General features: G+C 47.0%; 1 protein-coding gene across 2 annotated transcripts in view; it reads right to left on the reverse strand.

Moving 5' to 3' along the window:
- Positions 1-20,461, reverse strand: part of IGSF21 (immunoglobin superfamily member 21) — a 465,054-nt gene that overhangs the window by 339,121 nt on the left and 105,472 nt on the right. For both annotated transcript variants that reach the window (XM_040327056.1, XM_040327055.1), the window contains exon 2: positions 11,702-11,814. In XM_040327056.1, coding sequence (XP_040182990.1) covers positions 11,702-11,814 — 113 coding nt within the window. The remainder of the gene's footprint in view (positions 1-11,701; positions 11,815-20,461) is intronic.

A 20,461-nucleotide genomic window follows, 5' to 3' on the forward strand; every position in this document is an offset into this window, starting at 1 on the left:
GGAGCTGGGTAGGTGTTGGGACGTGAGGACGGTGCTCGGAGGTGGGTAGGTGGTGGGACCAAGGGACAGTGCTCGGAGGTGGGTAGGGGGTGGGACCAAGGGATGGTGCTTGGAGCTGGGTAAAGTGTGGGACCAAGGGACCTTGCTCAGCAGTGGGTAGGGGGTGGGACCAAGGAAACGGTGCTCGGAGGTGGGTAGAGGGTGGGAACAAGAGATGGTGCTCGGAGTTTGTAGGGGGTGGGACCAAGGGACAGTGCTCGGAGGTGGGTAAGGGGTGGGAATAAGGCAATAGTTCTCGGAGGTGGGTAGGCAGTGGGGCCAAAGGGAACGGTGCTCGGAGGTGGGTGGGACCAAGGGATGGTGCTTAGAGGTGGGTAGAGGGTGGGACCAAGGGATGGTACTCGGGGGTGGGACCAAGGGATGGTGCTCGGAGGTGGGTACGGGGTGGGACAAAGGGAACGGTGCTCGGAGCTGGAACCAAGGGATGGTGCTCAGCGGTGGGTGGGACCAAGGGAATGGTGCTCGGAATTGGGTAGGTGTTGGAACCAAGGGAACGGTGCTCGGAGGTGGGTAGGGGGTGGAACTAAGGGAACGGTGCTCAGAGATGGTTTGGGGGGGACCAAGGGACGGTGCTCGGAGGTGGGTAGGGGGTGGAACCAAAGGGAACAGTGCTCAGAGGTGGGTAGGGGATGGGACCAAGGAATGGTGCTCAGAGATGGTTTGGGGGGGGACCAAGGGAATGGTGCTCGGAATTGGGTAGGTGGTGGAACCAAGGGAACGGTGCTCAGAGGTGGGTAGGGGGTGGGACCAAGGGACGGTGCTTGGAGGTGGGTAGGGGATAGGACCAAGGGACGGTGCTCAGAATGATTTGTCAGGAGTGAGTAGCTGCACCTATTCCCTGAGAAGAAAAAGCCCTACAGACACAGGAGCAGTTTCGGTTGTCGGTGAGGAAGGGGAGGAGCCATGGTATAATGGAGAGGTCTAGGCTCCCAGCTGTGCAATGAAGGAGCCCTTTAAATAAATCCCCTATCCCGTCACTTTGATTTGACCCTCAGGTAGGATAGTGAGAATAAGGAGCAGACTTTGTTATGAGTATTAATTAAATGTAATCCGCCGTGCCGGCATTATGGAGGCCTCTTTGCTTCTGCTAACAAAACATAAATAAGTAAAGCCTTTGTTTGCTCGCCGCTCATTGTCTCCAGCGCCGCCGCTGCCTTTGCATAAAAGCGGCTGAATTAGAAGGCTCTGGGCTTTAAAATGCCTATAAATAAGCTTAATTCACTCTGCCAGCGCGCTGGACTGGATTCAGCCCGGGAGGAACGCCGGACGGCTCCGGGAGACCGAAGAGCGGTTTTAATCGACTCCTGTCGCTACCGCCACCGCCGTTCACCTGCAACCGCGGTAATGAACAGACGATCCTTCGTTTTTTACTTTGACGTCAGTATCACTCGGGTGCATGTAGATTACATGGCGCTCCTCCCACCCATCAAGCCAACAGAACAGAGACAATAGAGGCTAGCTCAAAAAATTCCAAACGTTAAAGGGACGTTCCACCCAAAAGTGGAGGCTCCGCTTATCCGTCTCCCCCCCCCCCGTTTCCTCTGGTGCCACACTTGGCACCTTTGGGGGGGGGGGGGGGTACCAGTTTTTGACCCTGCCAATACTTTCGTCAGACCTAACCACGCAGCGGATTTTCAAATGCAATTAAAAAAATAATAATACAATTTAATTAAAATTGTTACTAAACCCACAACAGCAAAATCAGTCTGTATATGCAACCTAGCATGCTTGTTATACTCACTGTGGAACCTAAGGGGTTAATACTCTGCATTGTGTATAAAAGGCTGATTGATCCTGTCTTCTCTGATTCTCCCCTTTTTCCACTGTCCCCAGCCCATCTCCTAATACAGTGGAGCCTCGGATGACAAGGATAATCCGTTCCTGGAGAATGCTTGTGATCCAAAGCACTCGCATATCAAAGCGAGTTTCCCCATAGAAGTCAATAGAAGCTAACATAATCCATTCTGCATTGACTTCTATGGCATGCAATACCGCATCTAGCCAGAGGTGTGGGGGGGCGCCAGAGAGCCTTGGAAATACAGTGGAACCTTGGATTACAAGCATAACCCCTTCCAGGAGAATTCTTGTAATCCAAAGTACTTGCATATCAAAGCGAGTTTCCCCATAGAAGTCAATGGAAACGAAGATAATTCGTTCCGCATTGACTTAGATGGCATGCAAGCACCAATACCGCATGTGGCCAGAGGTGGGGGGGGGGGGCACCGGAGAGCCTCGAAAATACAGTGGAACCTTGGATTACGAGGATAAAACGTTCCAGGAGAATGCTTGTGATCCAAAGCACTCGCATATCAAAGCGAGTTTCCCCATAGCAGTCAATAGAAACTAACATAATTCGTTCTGCATTGACTTCTATGGCATGAAATACCACATGTGCCCGGAGAAAACCCAAATGATTGATGAAAACCCAGAAATTCTAAAAACCGAAAACCTGAAAACCCGAAAATCAGAAAACCCGAAAATCAGAAAACCCGAAAATCAGAAAACCCGAAAATCAGAAAACCCGAAAATCAGAAAACCCGAAAATCAGAAAAACCTGAAAACTCAAAAATCTGAAATAATAACTATTATATTATAGGTATTGGAATTTCCTTTCAAATTTGGCTGTTAGTGAGCATAAGGAATACGAATTTATCCGAAGTTATGAATTATCTAAAATACAGAATGCCGCATCTAAACGAATGGAAGGTAACAAATTAATAAGAATAAATAACGATAAATAAAAACGTTTTATCATTATTAATTCGATCCTTTCAATTTGTTTAGATGCGCCATTCATTATTTCGAGTAATTTGTAACTTCGGATAAATTCGTATTCGTTACATTCACTAACAGCCAAATTTGAAAGGTAAGTCCAATACCTACTATTTAATAGTTATTTATTATTATTATTATTATTTTTTTGTATATAATCTATATTTAATAATTTTTCTTTTTTTTTACAATCAATAAACAAACATATAACCAACAAACCTGTAAAAAAAAGTTAGTTATTAGTCAGTAATTATTTCGAATTTTCCTTCTTATTTTCGTATTTTCAAATTTTCGTATTTTTGAATTTACGAATTTATGAATTTTCGATCTGAACGAATGACCTGAAAAAATAAATGAATGAAACTAAAACAATGTTTTTTTTCGGCAGTGCACGATATTTCACATTTTCTTTCTATTTTCAAAATTTTGTTTTTAGGAATTTTCGATCATAACGAATGGCTTGAAAAATATAAAAATAATGAAACTAAAACAATTTAATTTTTTCCGGCAGTGCACGTTATTATTTCACATTTTATTTCTTATTTTCAAAATGTTCGTATTTTTTAATTTACCAATTTTCAAATTTACGAATTTATGAATTTTCGAATTTTCGATCATAACGAATGGCTTGAAAAAAAAAAAAATGAACGAAACTAAGGCCCAGATTCACAAAGACTTACGACGGTGTATCTCCAGATACGCCGTCGTAAGTCCGAATGGCCGCCGTCTTATCTATGCGCCTGATTCATAGAATCGGTTACGCATAGATTTGGCCAAGATACGAGCGGCGCAAGTCTCCTACGCCGTCGTATCTTGGGGTGCATATTTCCGCTGGCCGCTAGGTGGCGCTTCCGTTGATTTCCGCGTCGAATATGTAAATGAGCAAGATACGCCGATTCATGAACGCCCGTCGCAATTAGTTATGCCGTTTACGTAAGACATGCCGTTTACGTAAAGATAAAGCAGGTCTCTAGGTGGCGCAGCCCATGCAAGGACTGGACGTCGGAACAAGCGTATCTTTTTACGTCGTTTACGTAAGTCGTACGCGAATAGGGCTGTGCGTAAGTTACGTTCACGTCATAGGCAGTGTTCGGCACATCTTAGGCATTCTATCCGACGCATGCGCACTGGGATACGTCCACGGACGGCGCATGCGCCGTTTGTTCAAAACGTCGATCACGTCGGGTCACGATTCATTAGCATAAAACACGCCCACCTCTTCACAATTTGAATTACGCGCGCTTACGCCGGCACATTTACGCTACGCCGCCGTAACTTAGGACGCAAGTGCTTTGTGAATACTGCACTTGCCTCTCTAAGTTGCTGCGGCGTAGCGTAAATACAATACGCTACGCCCGCCCACACTTGCGCAGCTCTACGTGAATCTAGGCCTAACATTTTTTTTTGGCAGTGCACGTTATTATTTCACATTTTCTTTCTTATTTTCGGATTTTTAAATTTTCGTCTTTTTGAATTTAAGAATTTAAGAATTTTCGATCAGAACGATTGGCCTGGAAAAAAAATGAGTAAAATATATATATATATTTTTGGGCAGTGCACACGTCTATAGGTTATTGTTCTAGCAAAAAAAAAAAAACAATAAGATTGCAAAAAAAAAAAATGTTCCAGAGTAGAAGTGGTTATTTTCTGTAACGTCGAATAAATCCCGTTTCCCTTTTATTACGTGGCCTTACGCGTTTTATTTTACACGTGGCAATAATGGGAGCCGTGCAGCCGCAGAGGATTGTGGGCGATGGGAAAGGAATTATAGGACGCGGCATGAAAACCGCCTTTGACCCGCGTCCGGAAAACACCCGCGAGCCCCAAATACGGGAAAAAGAAAATCCCCTCCCCCATACAGCCAGCCAACAAATAGAAACATTTAAAAATCCTCACTTTAAAATTCTCTCCCAGTAAAACAAAACGCGTCCCGGCTGAACTCCCTCAGCCGCCAGAATAGAGCGCGCTACAAATATTAATACGGCGAGGATGTGGGATTGAGAGATTAGAGCCGCGGACTCTGACAAGAGGATTATTTGGGGAGCGCTGGAGAGATTACCGGCGAGAAAAAAAAAAAGATTTTATCTAAATTACTAAGAAAAGAGGAAGTGCGTTTTGCGGGATGGATGTGCGAGTGAGCGAGCGAGGAGGCACCGCGGGATTCTGGGTAAATAATTCAGCGAGCACAAAATAAAGACGTCGCTTTAATCCGCGCTCTGTATCATTAATATTTGATTTCGGACAGAACGGCGGCATTTTTTTACGATTCGCGGGCGGCAAACACCGCGCCGCATACAATCCGTATTATTGCATGACGGCCCGGATATTAAATAGCGAAATGGAGGCTTATTTAGTCGGGTTACAATCGGCGCATTGTGCGGCGCGATATTGGCGTCTATTGTGCCGGGTGATGAACTCGCATCTTTTATATCACGTTCTGCGGCGACTTATTTTCCCGTATTTTTTTGGGGGATTGCAAAAACGCGTGCGGATTATTAAAGCGCGATAAATGATTGGCGGCGTATTGTGCTCGGCCTCATTTTTTTCCGTGTTGTGCTTCAGGTATCAAATTTAACCCCCCCCCCAGTCCTGGTGTCCCTTTAATATGGTCTGTACGCCTGGGAGGGGGGAGCACTGGGTGATCATGTGACCACTGTGATTGGCTATAAAAGCGGTCATGTGATCAGGAGCTCGTCCTGCCGTTAGTATGAATGGAGAGAGGCTTTCGACAGCGCGGTCACTGTGCTGGGCGCGCACAGCGAGCATGCTCTCAACACAGAAAGCCACCCATTGACACGTATGTGCGGCCTATGGGAGTTAAAGCCCACCCCCTGTGCGCGTATGCTGGTCTTGTCTCCGCCCCCCCTCCTGTAGTTTTCTGCAGGCAGCCTGCAGTGGGTGGAGCCTTCTAGGTCCCTCCCACAACTCTGTTCTCACTTTGTGCAGGGAGACTAGTCTAATCTCCGCCCCCTTCTGTAGTTTTCTACAGGCTGCCTGTAGTGGGTGGAGCTTGCTGAGTACCTCCCACAACTCTGCACTCCCTATTAGTGCAGGGGTGACTGGTCTTGTCTCTGCTGGGCCCCTCCCACAACTATGCTCTCTCTTTTTGCAGGGATACTGTTCTTGTCTCTGCCCCCTCTTGTAGTGGGTGGAGCCTGCTGGTTCACTCCGACAACTCTGCCCTCTCTCCTTGTGCAGGGAGCAGGGCTGGACTGGGACAGAAATTTGGCCCTGGACTTCATCCAGACTGGCCCACTTTGACAGGTCTCTCCCATGGCGGCCGGACAACTCCCGCACCCCCCCCCCCCCGGCCCTCCTTGTGCAGGGAGACTGGCCATGTCTCCGTCCCCTCCTGTCGTTTTTTGTAGTGGGTGGAGCCTGCTGCCCCCCCCACAACTATGCTCTCTCTCCTTGTACAGGGATACTGGCCATGTCTCCGCCCTTTATGTCGTTTTCTGTAGTGGGTGGAGCCTGCTGCCCCCCCCCCACAACTATGCTCTCTCTCCTTGTGCAGGGAGACTAGTCTTGTCTCCACTACCCTTATGTTGTTTTCTGCTGATATATATATAATTTTTTAATATATTTTTTGATATAATTAAATTAAATTTTATATATATAGATATATATATATATATATATATATATATCATCTTTTAATATATTTCTGTATATATAATTAAATAATATATATATATATAATAAATATATATTGGGCATCCTCTGCAATAGGAATTTCAGTTTTGCTGAAAATCGATCTGTGGTGGGTTGACCAGACAGTGAGGAGGGCATAAGTCTCCTCCCCACTGCTTATTATTATATATATATATATTTTATTTTTTGTAAAAAAAAGTATATATAAATAAATTACATATTTTTTTATAAAATAAAAAATATATAATGAAAAATTATATATATAATCTTTCATTATATATTTTATAAAAAAATATGTAATTTATTTATATATACTTTTTTTTACAAAAAATAAAATATATATATATAATAATAAGCAGTGAGGAGACTTATGCCCTCCTCACTGTCTGGTCAACCCACCACAGATCGATTTTCAGGAGACGTGGCAGAATAGCCACACGGAGTGATCGAGCTCGAAGGCAAAAATCACACGGAATGGCACCCCCACGCAATTTCATTGCATTACCACATGGTGTTGCGATGCCATGCGACTTTGCCGTGTGCGAAAAAAACGTGGGGTGCCAATAAAAATTCATGGCATACTGTGAACCCAGCCGGTTTATGTATAATCATTACTTGTGAACAAGAATCCGGCTGGCGCCATCCCTGAGCGTTTCCACCCATAAACAAGAAATCTAATTTTCTGTACTTTGCTATTTTTTTCTTTATTTTTCCCGATCTGCCCTGCAGTACAAAATTGCAGCCCCGCCCCCCCCTTCTCCGGCGCCAAATAAAAAGACACAACTGTGCGGCCGTCCTGTCACATTACACAAGTTAAAATTTCAGACAGGATGGCGGCGGCGTGGAATAAAAATGGCCGCCCATCACCTTTTTCATGACTTCTTTTCCCAGACGCCGGGAAATGTTTAAGGATCCGGATTACGGTTACTGGCCGCCATTATAGGCTTTATGAGGCGATAAGAAATAAATCTCCACTCACACACAATAACTTTTTAAATGTTGTAGTAGTAGAAATTTATTGTAGCCAGTGTGGCTCTTCTCCGAAAAACTCCGACACCGAGAGCACCGAAACCTGAAAATAACAGACATTGAGAGTGCTGGCACCTGAAAATAACTGACTCCAAGAGTGCCGGCACCTGAAAACAAGCGTCACCGAGAGCGCCGGCACCTGAAAATAACTGACTCCGAGAGTGCTGGCACCTGAAAATAACCGAGACCGAGACTGCTACTGCCTGAAAATAACCAACACCAAGAGAGCTGGTGCCTGAAAATAACCGACACCAAGAGCATCGGGCATGAATAAACTTCTATGGTTTGTTAACCCCTCAGTGCCCAGGTTCCAGTACCTGCGCATTAACTCATTGTTAACCAGATTACAACACATGAGCATTAACCCCTCAGTTTCCAGGTTCCAGCATCTGTTCTGCACATTTGCACGTGTGGCCAAGTTTCCACACGTGCATTAAAACCTCAGTTTCCTGGTTCCTCCAGCACATGTGCATTAACCCCCCTCAGTGTCCAGGTTCCAGGATTTGTTCATTAACCTGTCAGTGTTCAGGAACCAGAGCATGTGCATTAACCCCTTAGTGGCCAAGTTTCCATGTGTGCATTAAGCCCTCAGGGTCCAGCATGTATGCATTAACCCCTCAGTGTCCAGGTTCCCATACCTGCGCATTAACTCCTCGTTGACTAGATTACAGCACATGAGCATTAACCCCTCAGTGTCCTGGTTCCAGCATCCATTCAAAAATCCCTCAGTATTCAGATTCCAGCACATGTGCATTAACCCCTTAGTGTCCAGGTTCTGTTACATGTTTCCCCTCAGTGTCCAGGTCCCAGGCTGTATGCATTAACCCCTTGGTGTCCAGGTCCCAGGCTGTATGCATTAACCCCTTGGTGTCCAGGTCCCAGCCTGTATGCATTAACCCCTTGGTGTCCAGGTCCCAGCCTGTATGCATTAACCCCTTGGTGTCCAGGTCCCAGCCTGTATGCATTAACCCCTTGGTGTCCAGGTCCCAGCCTGTATGCATTAACCCCTTGGTGTCCAGGTCCCAGTATATGTTCATTAACTCCTCACTGATCAGACAACACATGTGCATTAACCCCTCAGTGTCCAGATTCCCACACGTGCATTAACCCCTCAGTGTCCAGAGCTCATTATGTGTGCATTAATCCCCCCCCCCCAGTATTCAGATTCCAGCCCATGTACATTAACCCCTCAGTGTCTAGGTTCCAGCATTTGTTCATTATCTTTTCAGTGTTCAGGATCCAGCCCATGTGCATTAACCCCTCAGTGTCCAGGTTCCAGCATGTGTGCATTAACCCCTCAGTGTCTAGGTTTCTGTACGCATGCATTAACTCCTCATTGACCAGATTAAAACACTTGTGCCTTAACCCCTCAGTGTCCTGGTTTCAGCATTTGTTCATTAACCTGTGAGTGTTCATGATCCATCACATGTGCATTAACCCTTCAGTGTCCAGAATCCAGCATGCGTTAACCCCATTTCCACCCAGTCACCAATCACACGCATTAACCCCTTAGTGCCCAGAGTCTCCCCCAACACATTTGCGTGTGTGTGTGTTAACCCCTTGGTGAACAGTCTGCAGCACATGTTATGTATTAACCCCTCAGAGCCCAGTCTTAGATAAATAAGTATTTTTAAATAAACAAGCAAATTAAAAGCCCCCCTTCCGGGTATTACATTATAAGCAATTACAGCGACAGTCCCCCCCCCCCCTTTGATAAGTAAATCCCGGGAACAAAAGTGGGCATTTGTAAGCAACACCCCCCAGCAATGTAAACCCCCCCGTCCCCGCCCCCGACCCCCTCCGCCGTCACTTTTTGGTGGACAGCTTGGGGAGGAAAATACAACACACTCCCTGTATATTATATCACTGATCACACCGCCCGTCTCCTACAAGGGAAAGTCCTCGCTGGGAGAGGATTTGCGGCTCCCGGAAGAGATTTAGGAAGAAGTGGGTTAATCCGATCTTACCGACCCACTCAGCACCGCGCCGGGGGGGGGGGGGGCGGGGGGCATGGCAGGCGACGTGCCAGGGGTCATGAGGAACTCACCCTGAACGGCTACAATAAGAGAGGAAATCAAACAATCACACGACTCCCCCGCATCTCATCACACCGCGCAGAATACAAAATTGGATTACGAGGAATAATCCGTTCCAGGAGAACGCTTGTAATCCAAAGCACTCGCATATCAAAGCGAGTTTCCCCATTGAAGTCAATGGGAAATTATGATAATTCGTTCCGCATTGACTTCTATGGCATGCAATACCGCATGTGGCCAGAGGTGTAAGGGGGTGGAGACCTCGGAAATACTTGGGGACAGCTCGGCTGATCTCGGAAAGGTTTGGAAACACTTGGGAACTGAGTATTTCCGAACGGCTCCTAACGAAAGTGTCACCGGCAAGATATATTATACAGGAGTGACATCACCGCTCTCCAGATATATTATACAGGAGTGACATCACCGCTCTCCAGATATAAGATATATAATACAGGAGTAACATCACCGCTCTCCAGATATATTATAGAGGAGTGACCTCACCGCCCTCCAGATATAAGATATAATATACAGGAGTGACCTCACCGCTCTCCAGATATAATATACAGGAGTGACATCACCGCCCTCCAGATATAAGATATATTATACAGAGTGACATCACCGCCCTCCAGATATAAGATATAATATACAGGAGTGACATCACCGCTCTCCAGATATAAGATATATTATACAGGAGTGACATCACCGCCCTCCAGATATAAGATATAATATACAGGAGTGACATCACCGCTCTCCAGATATAATATACAGGAGTGACATCACCGCCCTCCATATATAAGATATAATATACAGGAGTGACATCACCGCTCTCCAGATATATTATACAGGAGTGACATCACCGCCCTCCAGATATATTATACAGGAGTGACATCACCGCCCTCCAGATATATTATACAGGAGTGACATCACCGCTCTCCAGATATAAGATATATTATACAGGAGTGACATCACCGCCCTCCAGATATAAGATATATTATACAGAGTGACATCACCGCCCTCCAGATATAAGATATAATATACAGGAGTGACCTCACCGCTCTCCAGATATAATATACAGGAGTGACATCACCGCTCTCCAGATATATTATACAGGAGTGACATCACCACTCTCCAGATATAAGTTATATTATACAGGAGTGACATCACCGCTCTCCAGATATAAGATATATTATACAGGAGTGACATCACCGCCCTCCATATATAAGATATAATATACAGGAGTGACATCACCGCCCTCCAGATATAAGATATAATATACAGGAGTGACCTCACCGCTCTCCAGATATAATATACAGGAGTGACATCACCGCTCTCCAGATATAAGATATATTATACAGGAGTGACATCACCGCCCTCCAGATATAAGATATATTATACAAGAGTGACATCACCGCCCTCCAGATATAAGATATATTATACAGGAGTGACATCACCGCTCTCCAGATATATTATACAGGAGTGACATCACCGCTCTCCAGATATATTATACAGGAGTGACATCACCGCTCTCCAGATATAAGATATATTATACAGGAGTGACATCACCACTCTCCAGATATATTATACAGGAGTGACATCACCGCCCTCCAGATATAAGATATATTATACAGGAGTGACATCACCGCCCTCCAGATATAAGATATATTATACAGGAGTGACATCACCGCTCTCCAGATATAAGATATATTATACAGGAGTGACATCACCGCTCTCCAGATATATTATACAGGAGTGACATCACCGCTCTCCAGATATATTATACAGGAGTGACATCACCGCCCTCCAGATATATTATAGAGGAGTGACATCACCGCCCTCCAGATATATTATAGAGGAGTGACATCACCGCCCTCCAGATATATTATAGAGGAGTGACATCACCGCTCTCCAGATATATTATAGAGGAGTGACATGGTTACATTGTATCCGGCGGTATATCAGGCAGAACTCGGATATCACTGTGGAGAGTATTTGGCCTTTTATCTTCTTTTATATCTTATTATATGACAAACATTAAATATAATTTGCGGCGTTGTTCTGGGAAGCGTTGCGGAGCGCAGGAGATGCGGGGGCGGGGAGCGCTGGAGAACACAGAGCATAATAATATATAATGTACGGAGGAGAAGGAGCCTTACCCGGTACCAGACGATCTCCCGCATCCGCCCGTCCGTCCTGAAGTTGCATTTTAGCGTCACGGCGTCTCCCACCACCACCGGGGGGAGGGGCTCGATGGTGACCGTTAAATATCCTGAAGAGGACAAAAGAAAGAAAAAAAAGATTAAATCCATGTGGAATTTTATCTTTTATCATATTAACCCCTTCAATACCGGGCACTGTCACCCCCTTCCCGCCCCCCTTCCTGCCCCCCTCCTTCCCTTTTAGCACTGTCGCACTTTGAATGACAATTGCGCGGTCATACAACGATGTACACAGAAGATATTTTTATCATTTTTTTCACACAAATAGAGATTTATTTTGGTGGAATTTAATTACCTCTAAGGTTTTTTTTTTTTTGCTAAATAAAAAAATAAAAAAAATCTAATTTTGAAAAATAAAAAAAATAAAGTTTTTCTTTGTTTCTGTTATAATGTTTTGCAAATACATTTTCTTCATAAATTTGGGGCAAAATGTATTCTGCTCCAAGAGAGAGCGATAGAGAGAGAGAGAGAGAGAGAGAGAGAGAGAGAGAGAGAGAGAGAGAGAGAGAGAGAAAGAGAGAGCAAAAGAGAGAGCAAAAGAAAGAGAGAGAGCAAGAGAGAGAGCGCAAGAGAGAGAGAGAGCAAGAGAGCAAAAGAGAAAGAGTGAGAGAGCGAGAGAGAGAGAGAGAGCGCAAAAGAGAGCGAGAGAGAGCAAAAGAGAGCGCAAAATAGCGAGAGAGAGAGCGAAAGAGCAAAAGAGAGCGAGAGAGAGAGTGAGAGAGAGCAAAAGAGAAAGAGCGAGAGAGCGAGAGAGAGCGAGATAGAGAGAGAGAGCAAAAGAGAGTGAGATAGAGAGAGAGCGAGATAGAGAGAGAGAGCAAAAGAGAGTGAGATAGAGAGAGAGAGCGCGAGATAGAGAGAGAGAGCAAAAGAGAACGAGATAGAGAGAGAGAGCAAAAGAGAACGAGATAGAGAGAGAGAGAGAGCAAAATAGAGAGCAAAAGAGAGCAAAAGAGAGCGAGAGAGAAAGAGAGAGCAAAAGAGAGCGAGAGAGAAAGAGAGAGAGCAAAAGAGAGCGAGAGAGAAAGAGAGAGCAAAATAGAGCAAGAGAGAAAGAGAGAGCAAAATAGAGCAAGAGAGAAAGAGAGAGAGCAAAAGAGCTAGAGAGAGAGCGCAAAAGAGAGCGAGAGAGCAAAAGAGCGAGAGAGAGAGAGCAAAAGAGCGAGAGAGAGAGAGCAAAAGAGCGAGAGAAAAAGAGCGAGAGAGCAAGAGAGAAACAGAGAGAGAGAGACCAAGACACAGAGCGAGAGAGAGACAGAGAGAGAGCGACACATAGAGGAGAGATAGTGAGAGAGACACAGAGAGAGAGGGAGAGAGCGCGAGTGAGAGAGACAGAAAGAGAGAGCAGGAGAGAGAGAACGCGAGAGGGAGAGAGAACGAGAGCGCGCAAGAGAAAACAAAAGCACGAGACAGAGAGCGAGAGATGAGAGAGAAGAAAAAGAGTGGCTATAGAGACAATAGATATCATAGATAGGGTGGGGTGAGAACAGATATTATTGAAGAAGATTCTAGACAACGCGTTTCGGGGCTCTGTGGGGCCTCATACAGATAAGTATTAGAATTGTTTTCCTCCATCTCCCTCTGTGTTGGGAAATTCAGAGACAGATCGTGGTGCGCGGCACGCGGTCATCTAAGGAGACACAAGACTCTCTATCGGGGAGAATATAACAAGCCGGTTCTCGGTGTTGCGGACGACGTCACCACGTGAGTCCGGGACAGCCGCCATGTTTGAATACAGTTTGTTTTATAGGGAAGATGAAAAGCGTTTTCTCGCAGATCGCCCGTCACGCGGCTCGGAGCGCCGGAGAAATGTGTTAATGGGCCTCTTGAAAGCCGCACATTAGTAGATTTCACAAACAATGGCCGGCCGGGGGAGGAGCGCCTCGCACACCTTTCCATATCCCCGGCGAGGGGACTGTCCTCAGATGATACAACAAATCCTTCTACATGGATCATCTCCTCTACAGCTTCCTAACACACAACTTACACAGCATGTCTGAGCTTCAGAAGGTAGGAGGGGGGGATCTGGTATCACAACACTGCACAGCACAGAGCAGGGAGCTGAGTGTAATCAGAGACCCGAGTGTCTATTCCCTCCACTCTGATTACACTCGGCTCCCTGGTTTGTGCTGTGCAGTGATGTGACATCAGATCCCCCCCTCCTGCCTTCTGTGTGAGTCGTGTTTTAGGAAGCTGTAGAACACAGTCTCATAAGGAAACATGCACAGCTGAGGATGTCAATCACCTGCTGTGTGCTGGGGGAGAGGGCAGGGCCGCCATCAGGGGGGTACAGGCAGTACACCTGTAAGGGGACCGGAGGTCCCCAGGGACACGGATGGCAACCCCCTTTTTTTTTTTTTTTTAGGGGTCCGGAGATCCCTGGATGACCGCAGGGGTTCGGATTTTTTTCATAATTTTTTATATATATACACACACACACACATATATAATTATCATTATTATTATTATTATTATTATTATTATTATTAAAGGGCCTAGAGGTCCCCAGGGCCCCGGATGGCTACCCCCTTTTTTTTATATTTTTTTTATATTATTTTATTTCTTTTTTTTTCTTTTTATTTAAGCGTATTCTGGAAACCAGATTAGGCTAAGATACGAGCGGCGTAAGTCTCCTACGCCGTCGTATCTTAGGGTGCATATTTACGCTGGCCGCTAGGTGGCGCTTCCGTTGAGTTCGGCGTAGAATATGCAAATGACTAGATACGCCGATTCACAAACGTACGTGCGCCCGCCGCAAATAGTTACGCCGTTTACGTTAGAGATACGCCGGCGTAAAGATAAAGCTGGTCTCTAGGTGGCGCATCCCATGCAAAGTATGGACGTCGGAACAGGCCTATCTTTTTACGTCCTTTGCGTAAGTCGTACGCGAATAGGGCCGTGCGTAAATTACGTTCACGTCACAGGCATTGAGCCGACGTATTTTTGGGCGTAAATACGACGTGATACTGAGCATGCGCGCGCATGCGCCGTTCGTTCAGGGGTCAAGCCTCATTTAAATAAAACACGCCCCCTACCAGCCTACTTTGAATTACGCGCGCTTACGCCGGCCCATTTACGCTACGCCGCCGCAACTTAGGAGGCAAGTGCTTTGTGAATACAGCACTTGCCTCTCTAAGTTGCGGCGGCCTAGCGTAAATACGGTACGCTACGCCCGCGCAACGTAGATCGGCCGTACGTGAATCTAGGCCTATAGGATACTTTGCTCATTTTTCATTTCGGAGGATTGCAAATCACTTTAAGCTCCTTCAATGGCAATCATTTTAAAATTATTTATTTCGGCAAATCCCCAAAATACGCGGAGAGGAGAAGAAGTGCGTCACGGAAGATGGAGACAATGACACAAATCTCCACCACATTTGAGGATTTAATAAAAAAAAAAAAGATCTTTTACTTAAAAAAAAAATAATAAAATCTTTACCGTCTTTTGAAGTTGACACGTCGGCTTTTTAGCTGCGCTTTTTTCGGAAGTTTGAGGACAAGCGTGGAAAAAAGACGACGATAATTTGGGGATTTAGCGAAGGACGCACAACGACACTGCGGGGGAATCCGCGGCAATAACCGGCCCCTTCTCGGCGTTCGGATCCGGTACGCGGTTTCAATCTCGGCAGCGAGAGGCAATTACACGTGAAGCGGCCCCCGAGCGCTCCGGGAAGCACCCCTGTAGGAGCCTCAACGACGCGATTACACCTGCCAAAGAGCGCAAGGCCCCCAACCTGACTCAGCAACATATCGCCGTGCTCGCTGCTCCGCCGCGGGGGGGAGGGGGGGAGACGACACATGAGGTGCCCTTGCTGCTTCAGAGTGGGGGGGGGTTGTCTTTGAAATTGAAGGGGTTAATTAAAGTGCGCTCCCGTCCATTAAATGCATAAAAAAGAAAAGAAAATGTATTCTTCACAAACAGGATTAATTCAGGGGAAGCGAGCGCACAAAGACTGAAACGCGCCGGTCATATGCAAATGAAGCGGCAAAGGATGAATACAAAGCGGCAAAAAAAGGGCCACACTTGAGGCCCCCTATTTCAAGAAAGCCGACAACCACCGATCCAAGGTCCCGATCTCACCAGCACACAAACACATAATTGGGGCCAATTCGGAAAGGAACCAATTAACCTACCGGCATGGATTTTCAGTGTGGGAGGAAACCGGCGTTCACAGAGGAGAACCACAGAGACCCAGGGAGAACATTTACACTCCATGCAGATAGAGTCCCAAGTGGAATATGAACCAGAAACCTCATTACTGCAAGGCAGAAGGGCTAACATATGCTGGCACCATCAGGGGCTCTGCAGGCACCATCAGGAACTATGCAGGCACCATCAGGGGCTCTGCAGGAACTATGCAAGCACCTTAGGGGCTCTGCAGGAACTATGCAGGTACCACCAGGAACTATGCAGGCACCATCAGGAACTATGCAGGCACCATCAGGAACTATGCAGGCACCATCAGGAACTATGCAGGCACTAATAGGAATTATGTAAGTACCATCAGGAATTCAGCAGGAACTGAGCAGGCACATTCATGGACTATGTAGGAACTAAGCACACTATCAGGAACTCTGCAGGCTCCATCAGGAACTATATAGGAACTATGCAGGCACCATCAGGAACTATATTTTGTTGTATGTATACAATGATAATAAAGTATATCTATCTATATAGGAACTATGCAGGCTCCATCAGGAATTTTGCAGGAACTATGGCAGGCACCATCAGGAACTATACAGGAACTATGCAGGAACTATGGCAGGCACCATCAGGAACTATACAGGAACTATGCGGGAACTATGGCAGGCTCCATCAGGAACTATGGCAGGCTCCATCAGGAACTATACAGGCTCCATTAGGAACTATGGCAGGCTCCATCAGGAACTATGCAGGAACTATGGCAGGCACCATCAGGAACTATGCAGGCTCCATCAGGAATTTTGCAGGAACTATGCAGGAACTATGGCAGGCACCATCAGGAACTAAACAGGCTCCATCAAGAACTATGGTAGGCACCATCAGGAACTATACAGGCTCCATCAGGAACTATACAGGCTCCATTAGGAACTATGGCAGGCTCCATCAGGAACTATGCAGGAACTATGGCAGGCACCATCAGGAACTATGCAGGCTCCATCAGGAATTTTGCAGGAACTATGCAGGAACTATGGCAGGCACCATCAGGAACTAAACAGGCTCCATCAAGAACTATGGCAGGCACCATCGGGAACTATGCAGGCTCCATCAGGAACTATGCAGGCTCCATCAGGAACTATGCAGGCTCCATCAGGAACTATAAAGAAACCATCAGATGGGAGGTCAATCAGCCACAGCTCGAGGAACCCCTACCAGCCTCTGGAGGAACCCTGGTTTATAATGGTTGTCCAGATAAACACACAAGTAGATATTTTTTCCTGCATAAGAACCACAAGTCTCAGAAGGCCTTTGCAGAAAGTGTTCCTCACACCTTGACCAAGCCGAAGCCTCAAGCCGCTGAGAACAGCAAGTCCCAGCATGCCATAAATAACCAGCAATAACCCGCTTTGGCTGGCAGTTGTTGCTGCAATGTTTCCTCTCCCAGCAGCCCGCCCCCTACGCGATGAATGGCGTCCAGCAGAACCTCAGGAATATCCTTGGCGGCTGCAGAACTCTCCTGATTATAATTGCCTTTAATGAGCTGTGTAAAAGTTCTATAGTTTTCCTTCTAGAAATAGTGACTCCCCGGAGCCAAATCTTAAGGAATGTAAAAAAGAAACCTGCAGTGTGTAAAAACGAGGAGCCGTTCCATCTACAGACACGCAGATAGACGATCGTTAGGAAGAATTGATGACTCTGCAGCTGACCTTTGGAATGGAGAGCGGTTATGGAGGATCTGTCTCTGGGTATTGCAGACGGCCGTCTCTTCACTGAGATATCACAGCGCTGGGGGGAGAACGAACCAAAAGAGAAAAAAAGGAACCAAGGCGATGCAACGGCACTGGATATTTATTTAGCGGTGTACGCCTTTAAAGCGGGGTCGGTGCTACCACTAGGCAAACTAGGCAGCCGCCTTGGGCGCCCGGCCACTGGGGTTCCTACTCTCTTCTCTCTGCAGCAAGCAACTAAGTCTCAGCATCAGCAGGCAGTCGCCTCTCCGTTCGCGAATAGTGTCAGAGGCGCAGGCGGAGGACTGTGTCTGTGTCCCGACTCCCGAATGAATGGAAGCAAGCAAACATTCATTGATGGGCACTGGTGAGGCTGCATTGATGGGCGCTGGTGGAGCTGCATTGATGGGCGCTGGTGGGGCTGCATTAATGGGCGCTGGTGGGGCTGCATTAATGGGCGCTGGTGGGGCTGCATTAATGGGCGCTAGTGGGGCTGAATTTGATGGGCGCTGGTGAGGCCGAATTTGATGGGTGCTGGTAAGGCTGCATTTGATGGGCATTGGTGAGGCTGCAATGATGGGCTCTGGTGAGGCTGCATTGATCGGCGCTGGTGAGGCTGCATTTGATGGGCGCTGGTGAGGCTGCATTGATGGGCGTTGGAGAGGCTGCATTCGATGGGCGCTGGTGAAGATGCATTCGATGGGCGCAGGGGAAGGTCATGGGGTGTGGTCACAATATCCGTAGACTTTCTGGTTCTGCAGGGGAAGGTCATGATACCTTAGACTTTCTGACTCTGCAGGGGAAGGTCATGGGTTGTGGTCGAGATATCCTTAGACTTTCTGGCTCTGCAGGGGAAGGTCATGATACCTTAGACTTTCTGACTCTGCAGGGGAAGGTCATGGGTTGTGGTCGAGATATCCTTAGAATTTCTGGCTATGCAGGGGAAGGTCATGATACCTTAGACTTTCTGACTCTGCAGGGGAAGGTCATGGGTTGTGGTCGAGATATCCTTAGAATTTCTGGTTCTGCAGGGGAAGGTCATGATACCTTAGACTTTCTGGCTCTGCAGGGGAAGGTCATGGGTGGTTGTGGTCGAGATGACCTTCCCCTGCAGAGCCAGAATGTCTAAGGATATTGTGACCATGCCCCATGATCATTTCAAAACTGAAGATCCATCCACCTACCTAAGCTGGCCACAGACCTTAGATGATGGTCACGTTGAAGAGATTTGATCATGAAAAATGTCCACTGGGCCCCGACGCCAGCATAACTAGGAATGGTGAAGTGCCTCAAACACCTGTGTTCATAAATACTGTACAGTAGACAGGCAGCTCATCTCTTGGTGAATAAGATGACCTTTTCAAATTAAAAACATTTGGATTGGGCAACGTTCAATTAATGAACAACGCTAATCACCCTAAGTCCCTTCCACGTCAAGTCTGATAGCCAGGGCTTTTTTTCTCAGAGAACAGGTGCAGGAACTCCCTCCTTCTGTCACCTCTTGAGTCCACCCCCTACCCACCTCCAAGCACCATTCCTCGATTCCACTCCCTACAAATCTCTGAGTACAGTTCCTTGGTTCCACCTCTGAGCACTATTCCTTGGTTACACCCCCTACCCACCTCCGAGCACTATTCCTTGGTTCCACCCCCTACCCACCTCCGAGCACTATTCCTTGGTTCCACCCCCTACCCACCTCTGGGCACCATTCATTGGTTTCACCCCCTACCCACCTCTGGGCACCATTCATTGGTTTCACCCCCTACCCACCTCCAAGCACCATTCTTTGGTTCCAGCCCTCCCCACCTCTGAGCACCATTTTCCTTGGTTCCACCCCCTATCCACCTCTGAGCACTATTCCTTGGTTCCACCCCCTACCCACCTCTGGGCACCATTCATTGGTTTCACCCCCTACCCACCTCTGGGCACCATTCATTGGTTTCACCCCCTACCCACCTCCAAGCACCATTCTTTGGTTCCAGCCCTCCCCACCTCTGAGCACCATTTTCCTTGGTTCCACCCCCTATCCACCTCTGAGCACTATTCCTTGGTTCCAAGCACCATTCATTGGTTTCACACCCTACCCACCCCCCTACCCACCTCCGAGCACCATTCCTTGGTTCCACCCCCTACCAACCTCCAAGCCCTATTCCTAAGTTCCCCCCTCTACCCACCTCCGAGCCCTATTCCTTGGTTACACTCCCTACCCACCTCCGAGCACTATTCCTTGGTTCCACCCCCTACCCACCTCCGAGCACTATTCCTTGGTTCCACCCCCTACCCACCTCTGAGCACTATTCCTTGGTTCCACCCTCTACCCACCTCTGAGCACTATTCCTTGGTTCCACCCCCTACCCACTTCTGAGCACTATTCCTTGGTTCCACCTCCAAGCACCATTCATTGGTTTCACACCCTACCCACCCCCCAGCACCATTCCTTGGTTCCTCTCCTTACCCACCTCCGAGCACCATTACATACATTCAGATCTGGAGGTGCCGGAACTGCGTTCCTGCTGAAAAAAAGCCCTGCGGATAGCACATTTCAGCTGATTTGCATGGGATGATGAACATTTACAGCTGAAGTCAAGGAAAACAGCTAAACACACCTGAAATACAGGTAAAGGAAAGCAATTCTACCCGTTTAGAGGATTTGTATCTTCAGATCGGGCAAATATATAGGAGAATCAAAAAAGTGCCGACTCGGCAATTCTCCCGATTCGGCGTTCTCTCATTGTGATAATAGATGGGAATTCTTCAGCCTCTTAGATCTCACCCGGGACAAGGGAGGGCGATGTATTCACTGTTCATAAATAGAGTCTTATTTACACC

This window comes from Rana temporaria, chromosome 10 (assembly GCF_905171775.1).
Source record: "Rana temporaria chromosome 10, aRanTem1.1, whole genome shotgun sequence".
Taxonomy (NCBI): Eukaryota; Metazoa; Chordata; class Amphibia; order Anura; family Ranidae; genus Rana; species Rana temporaria.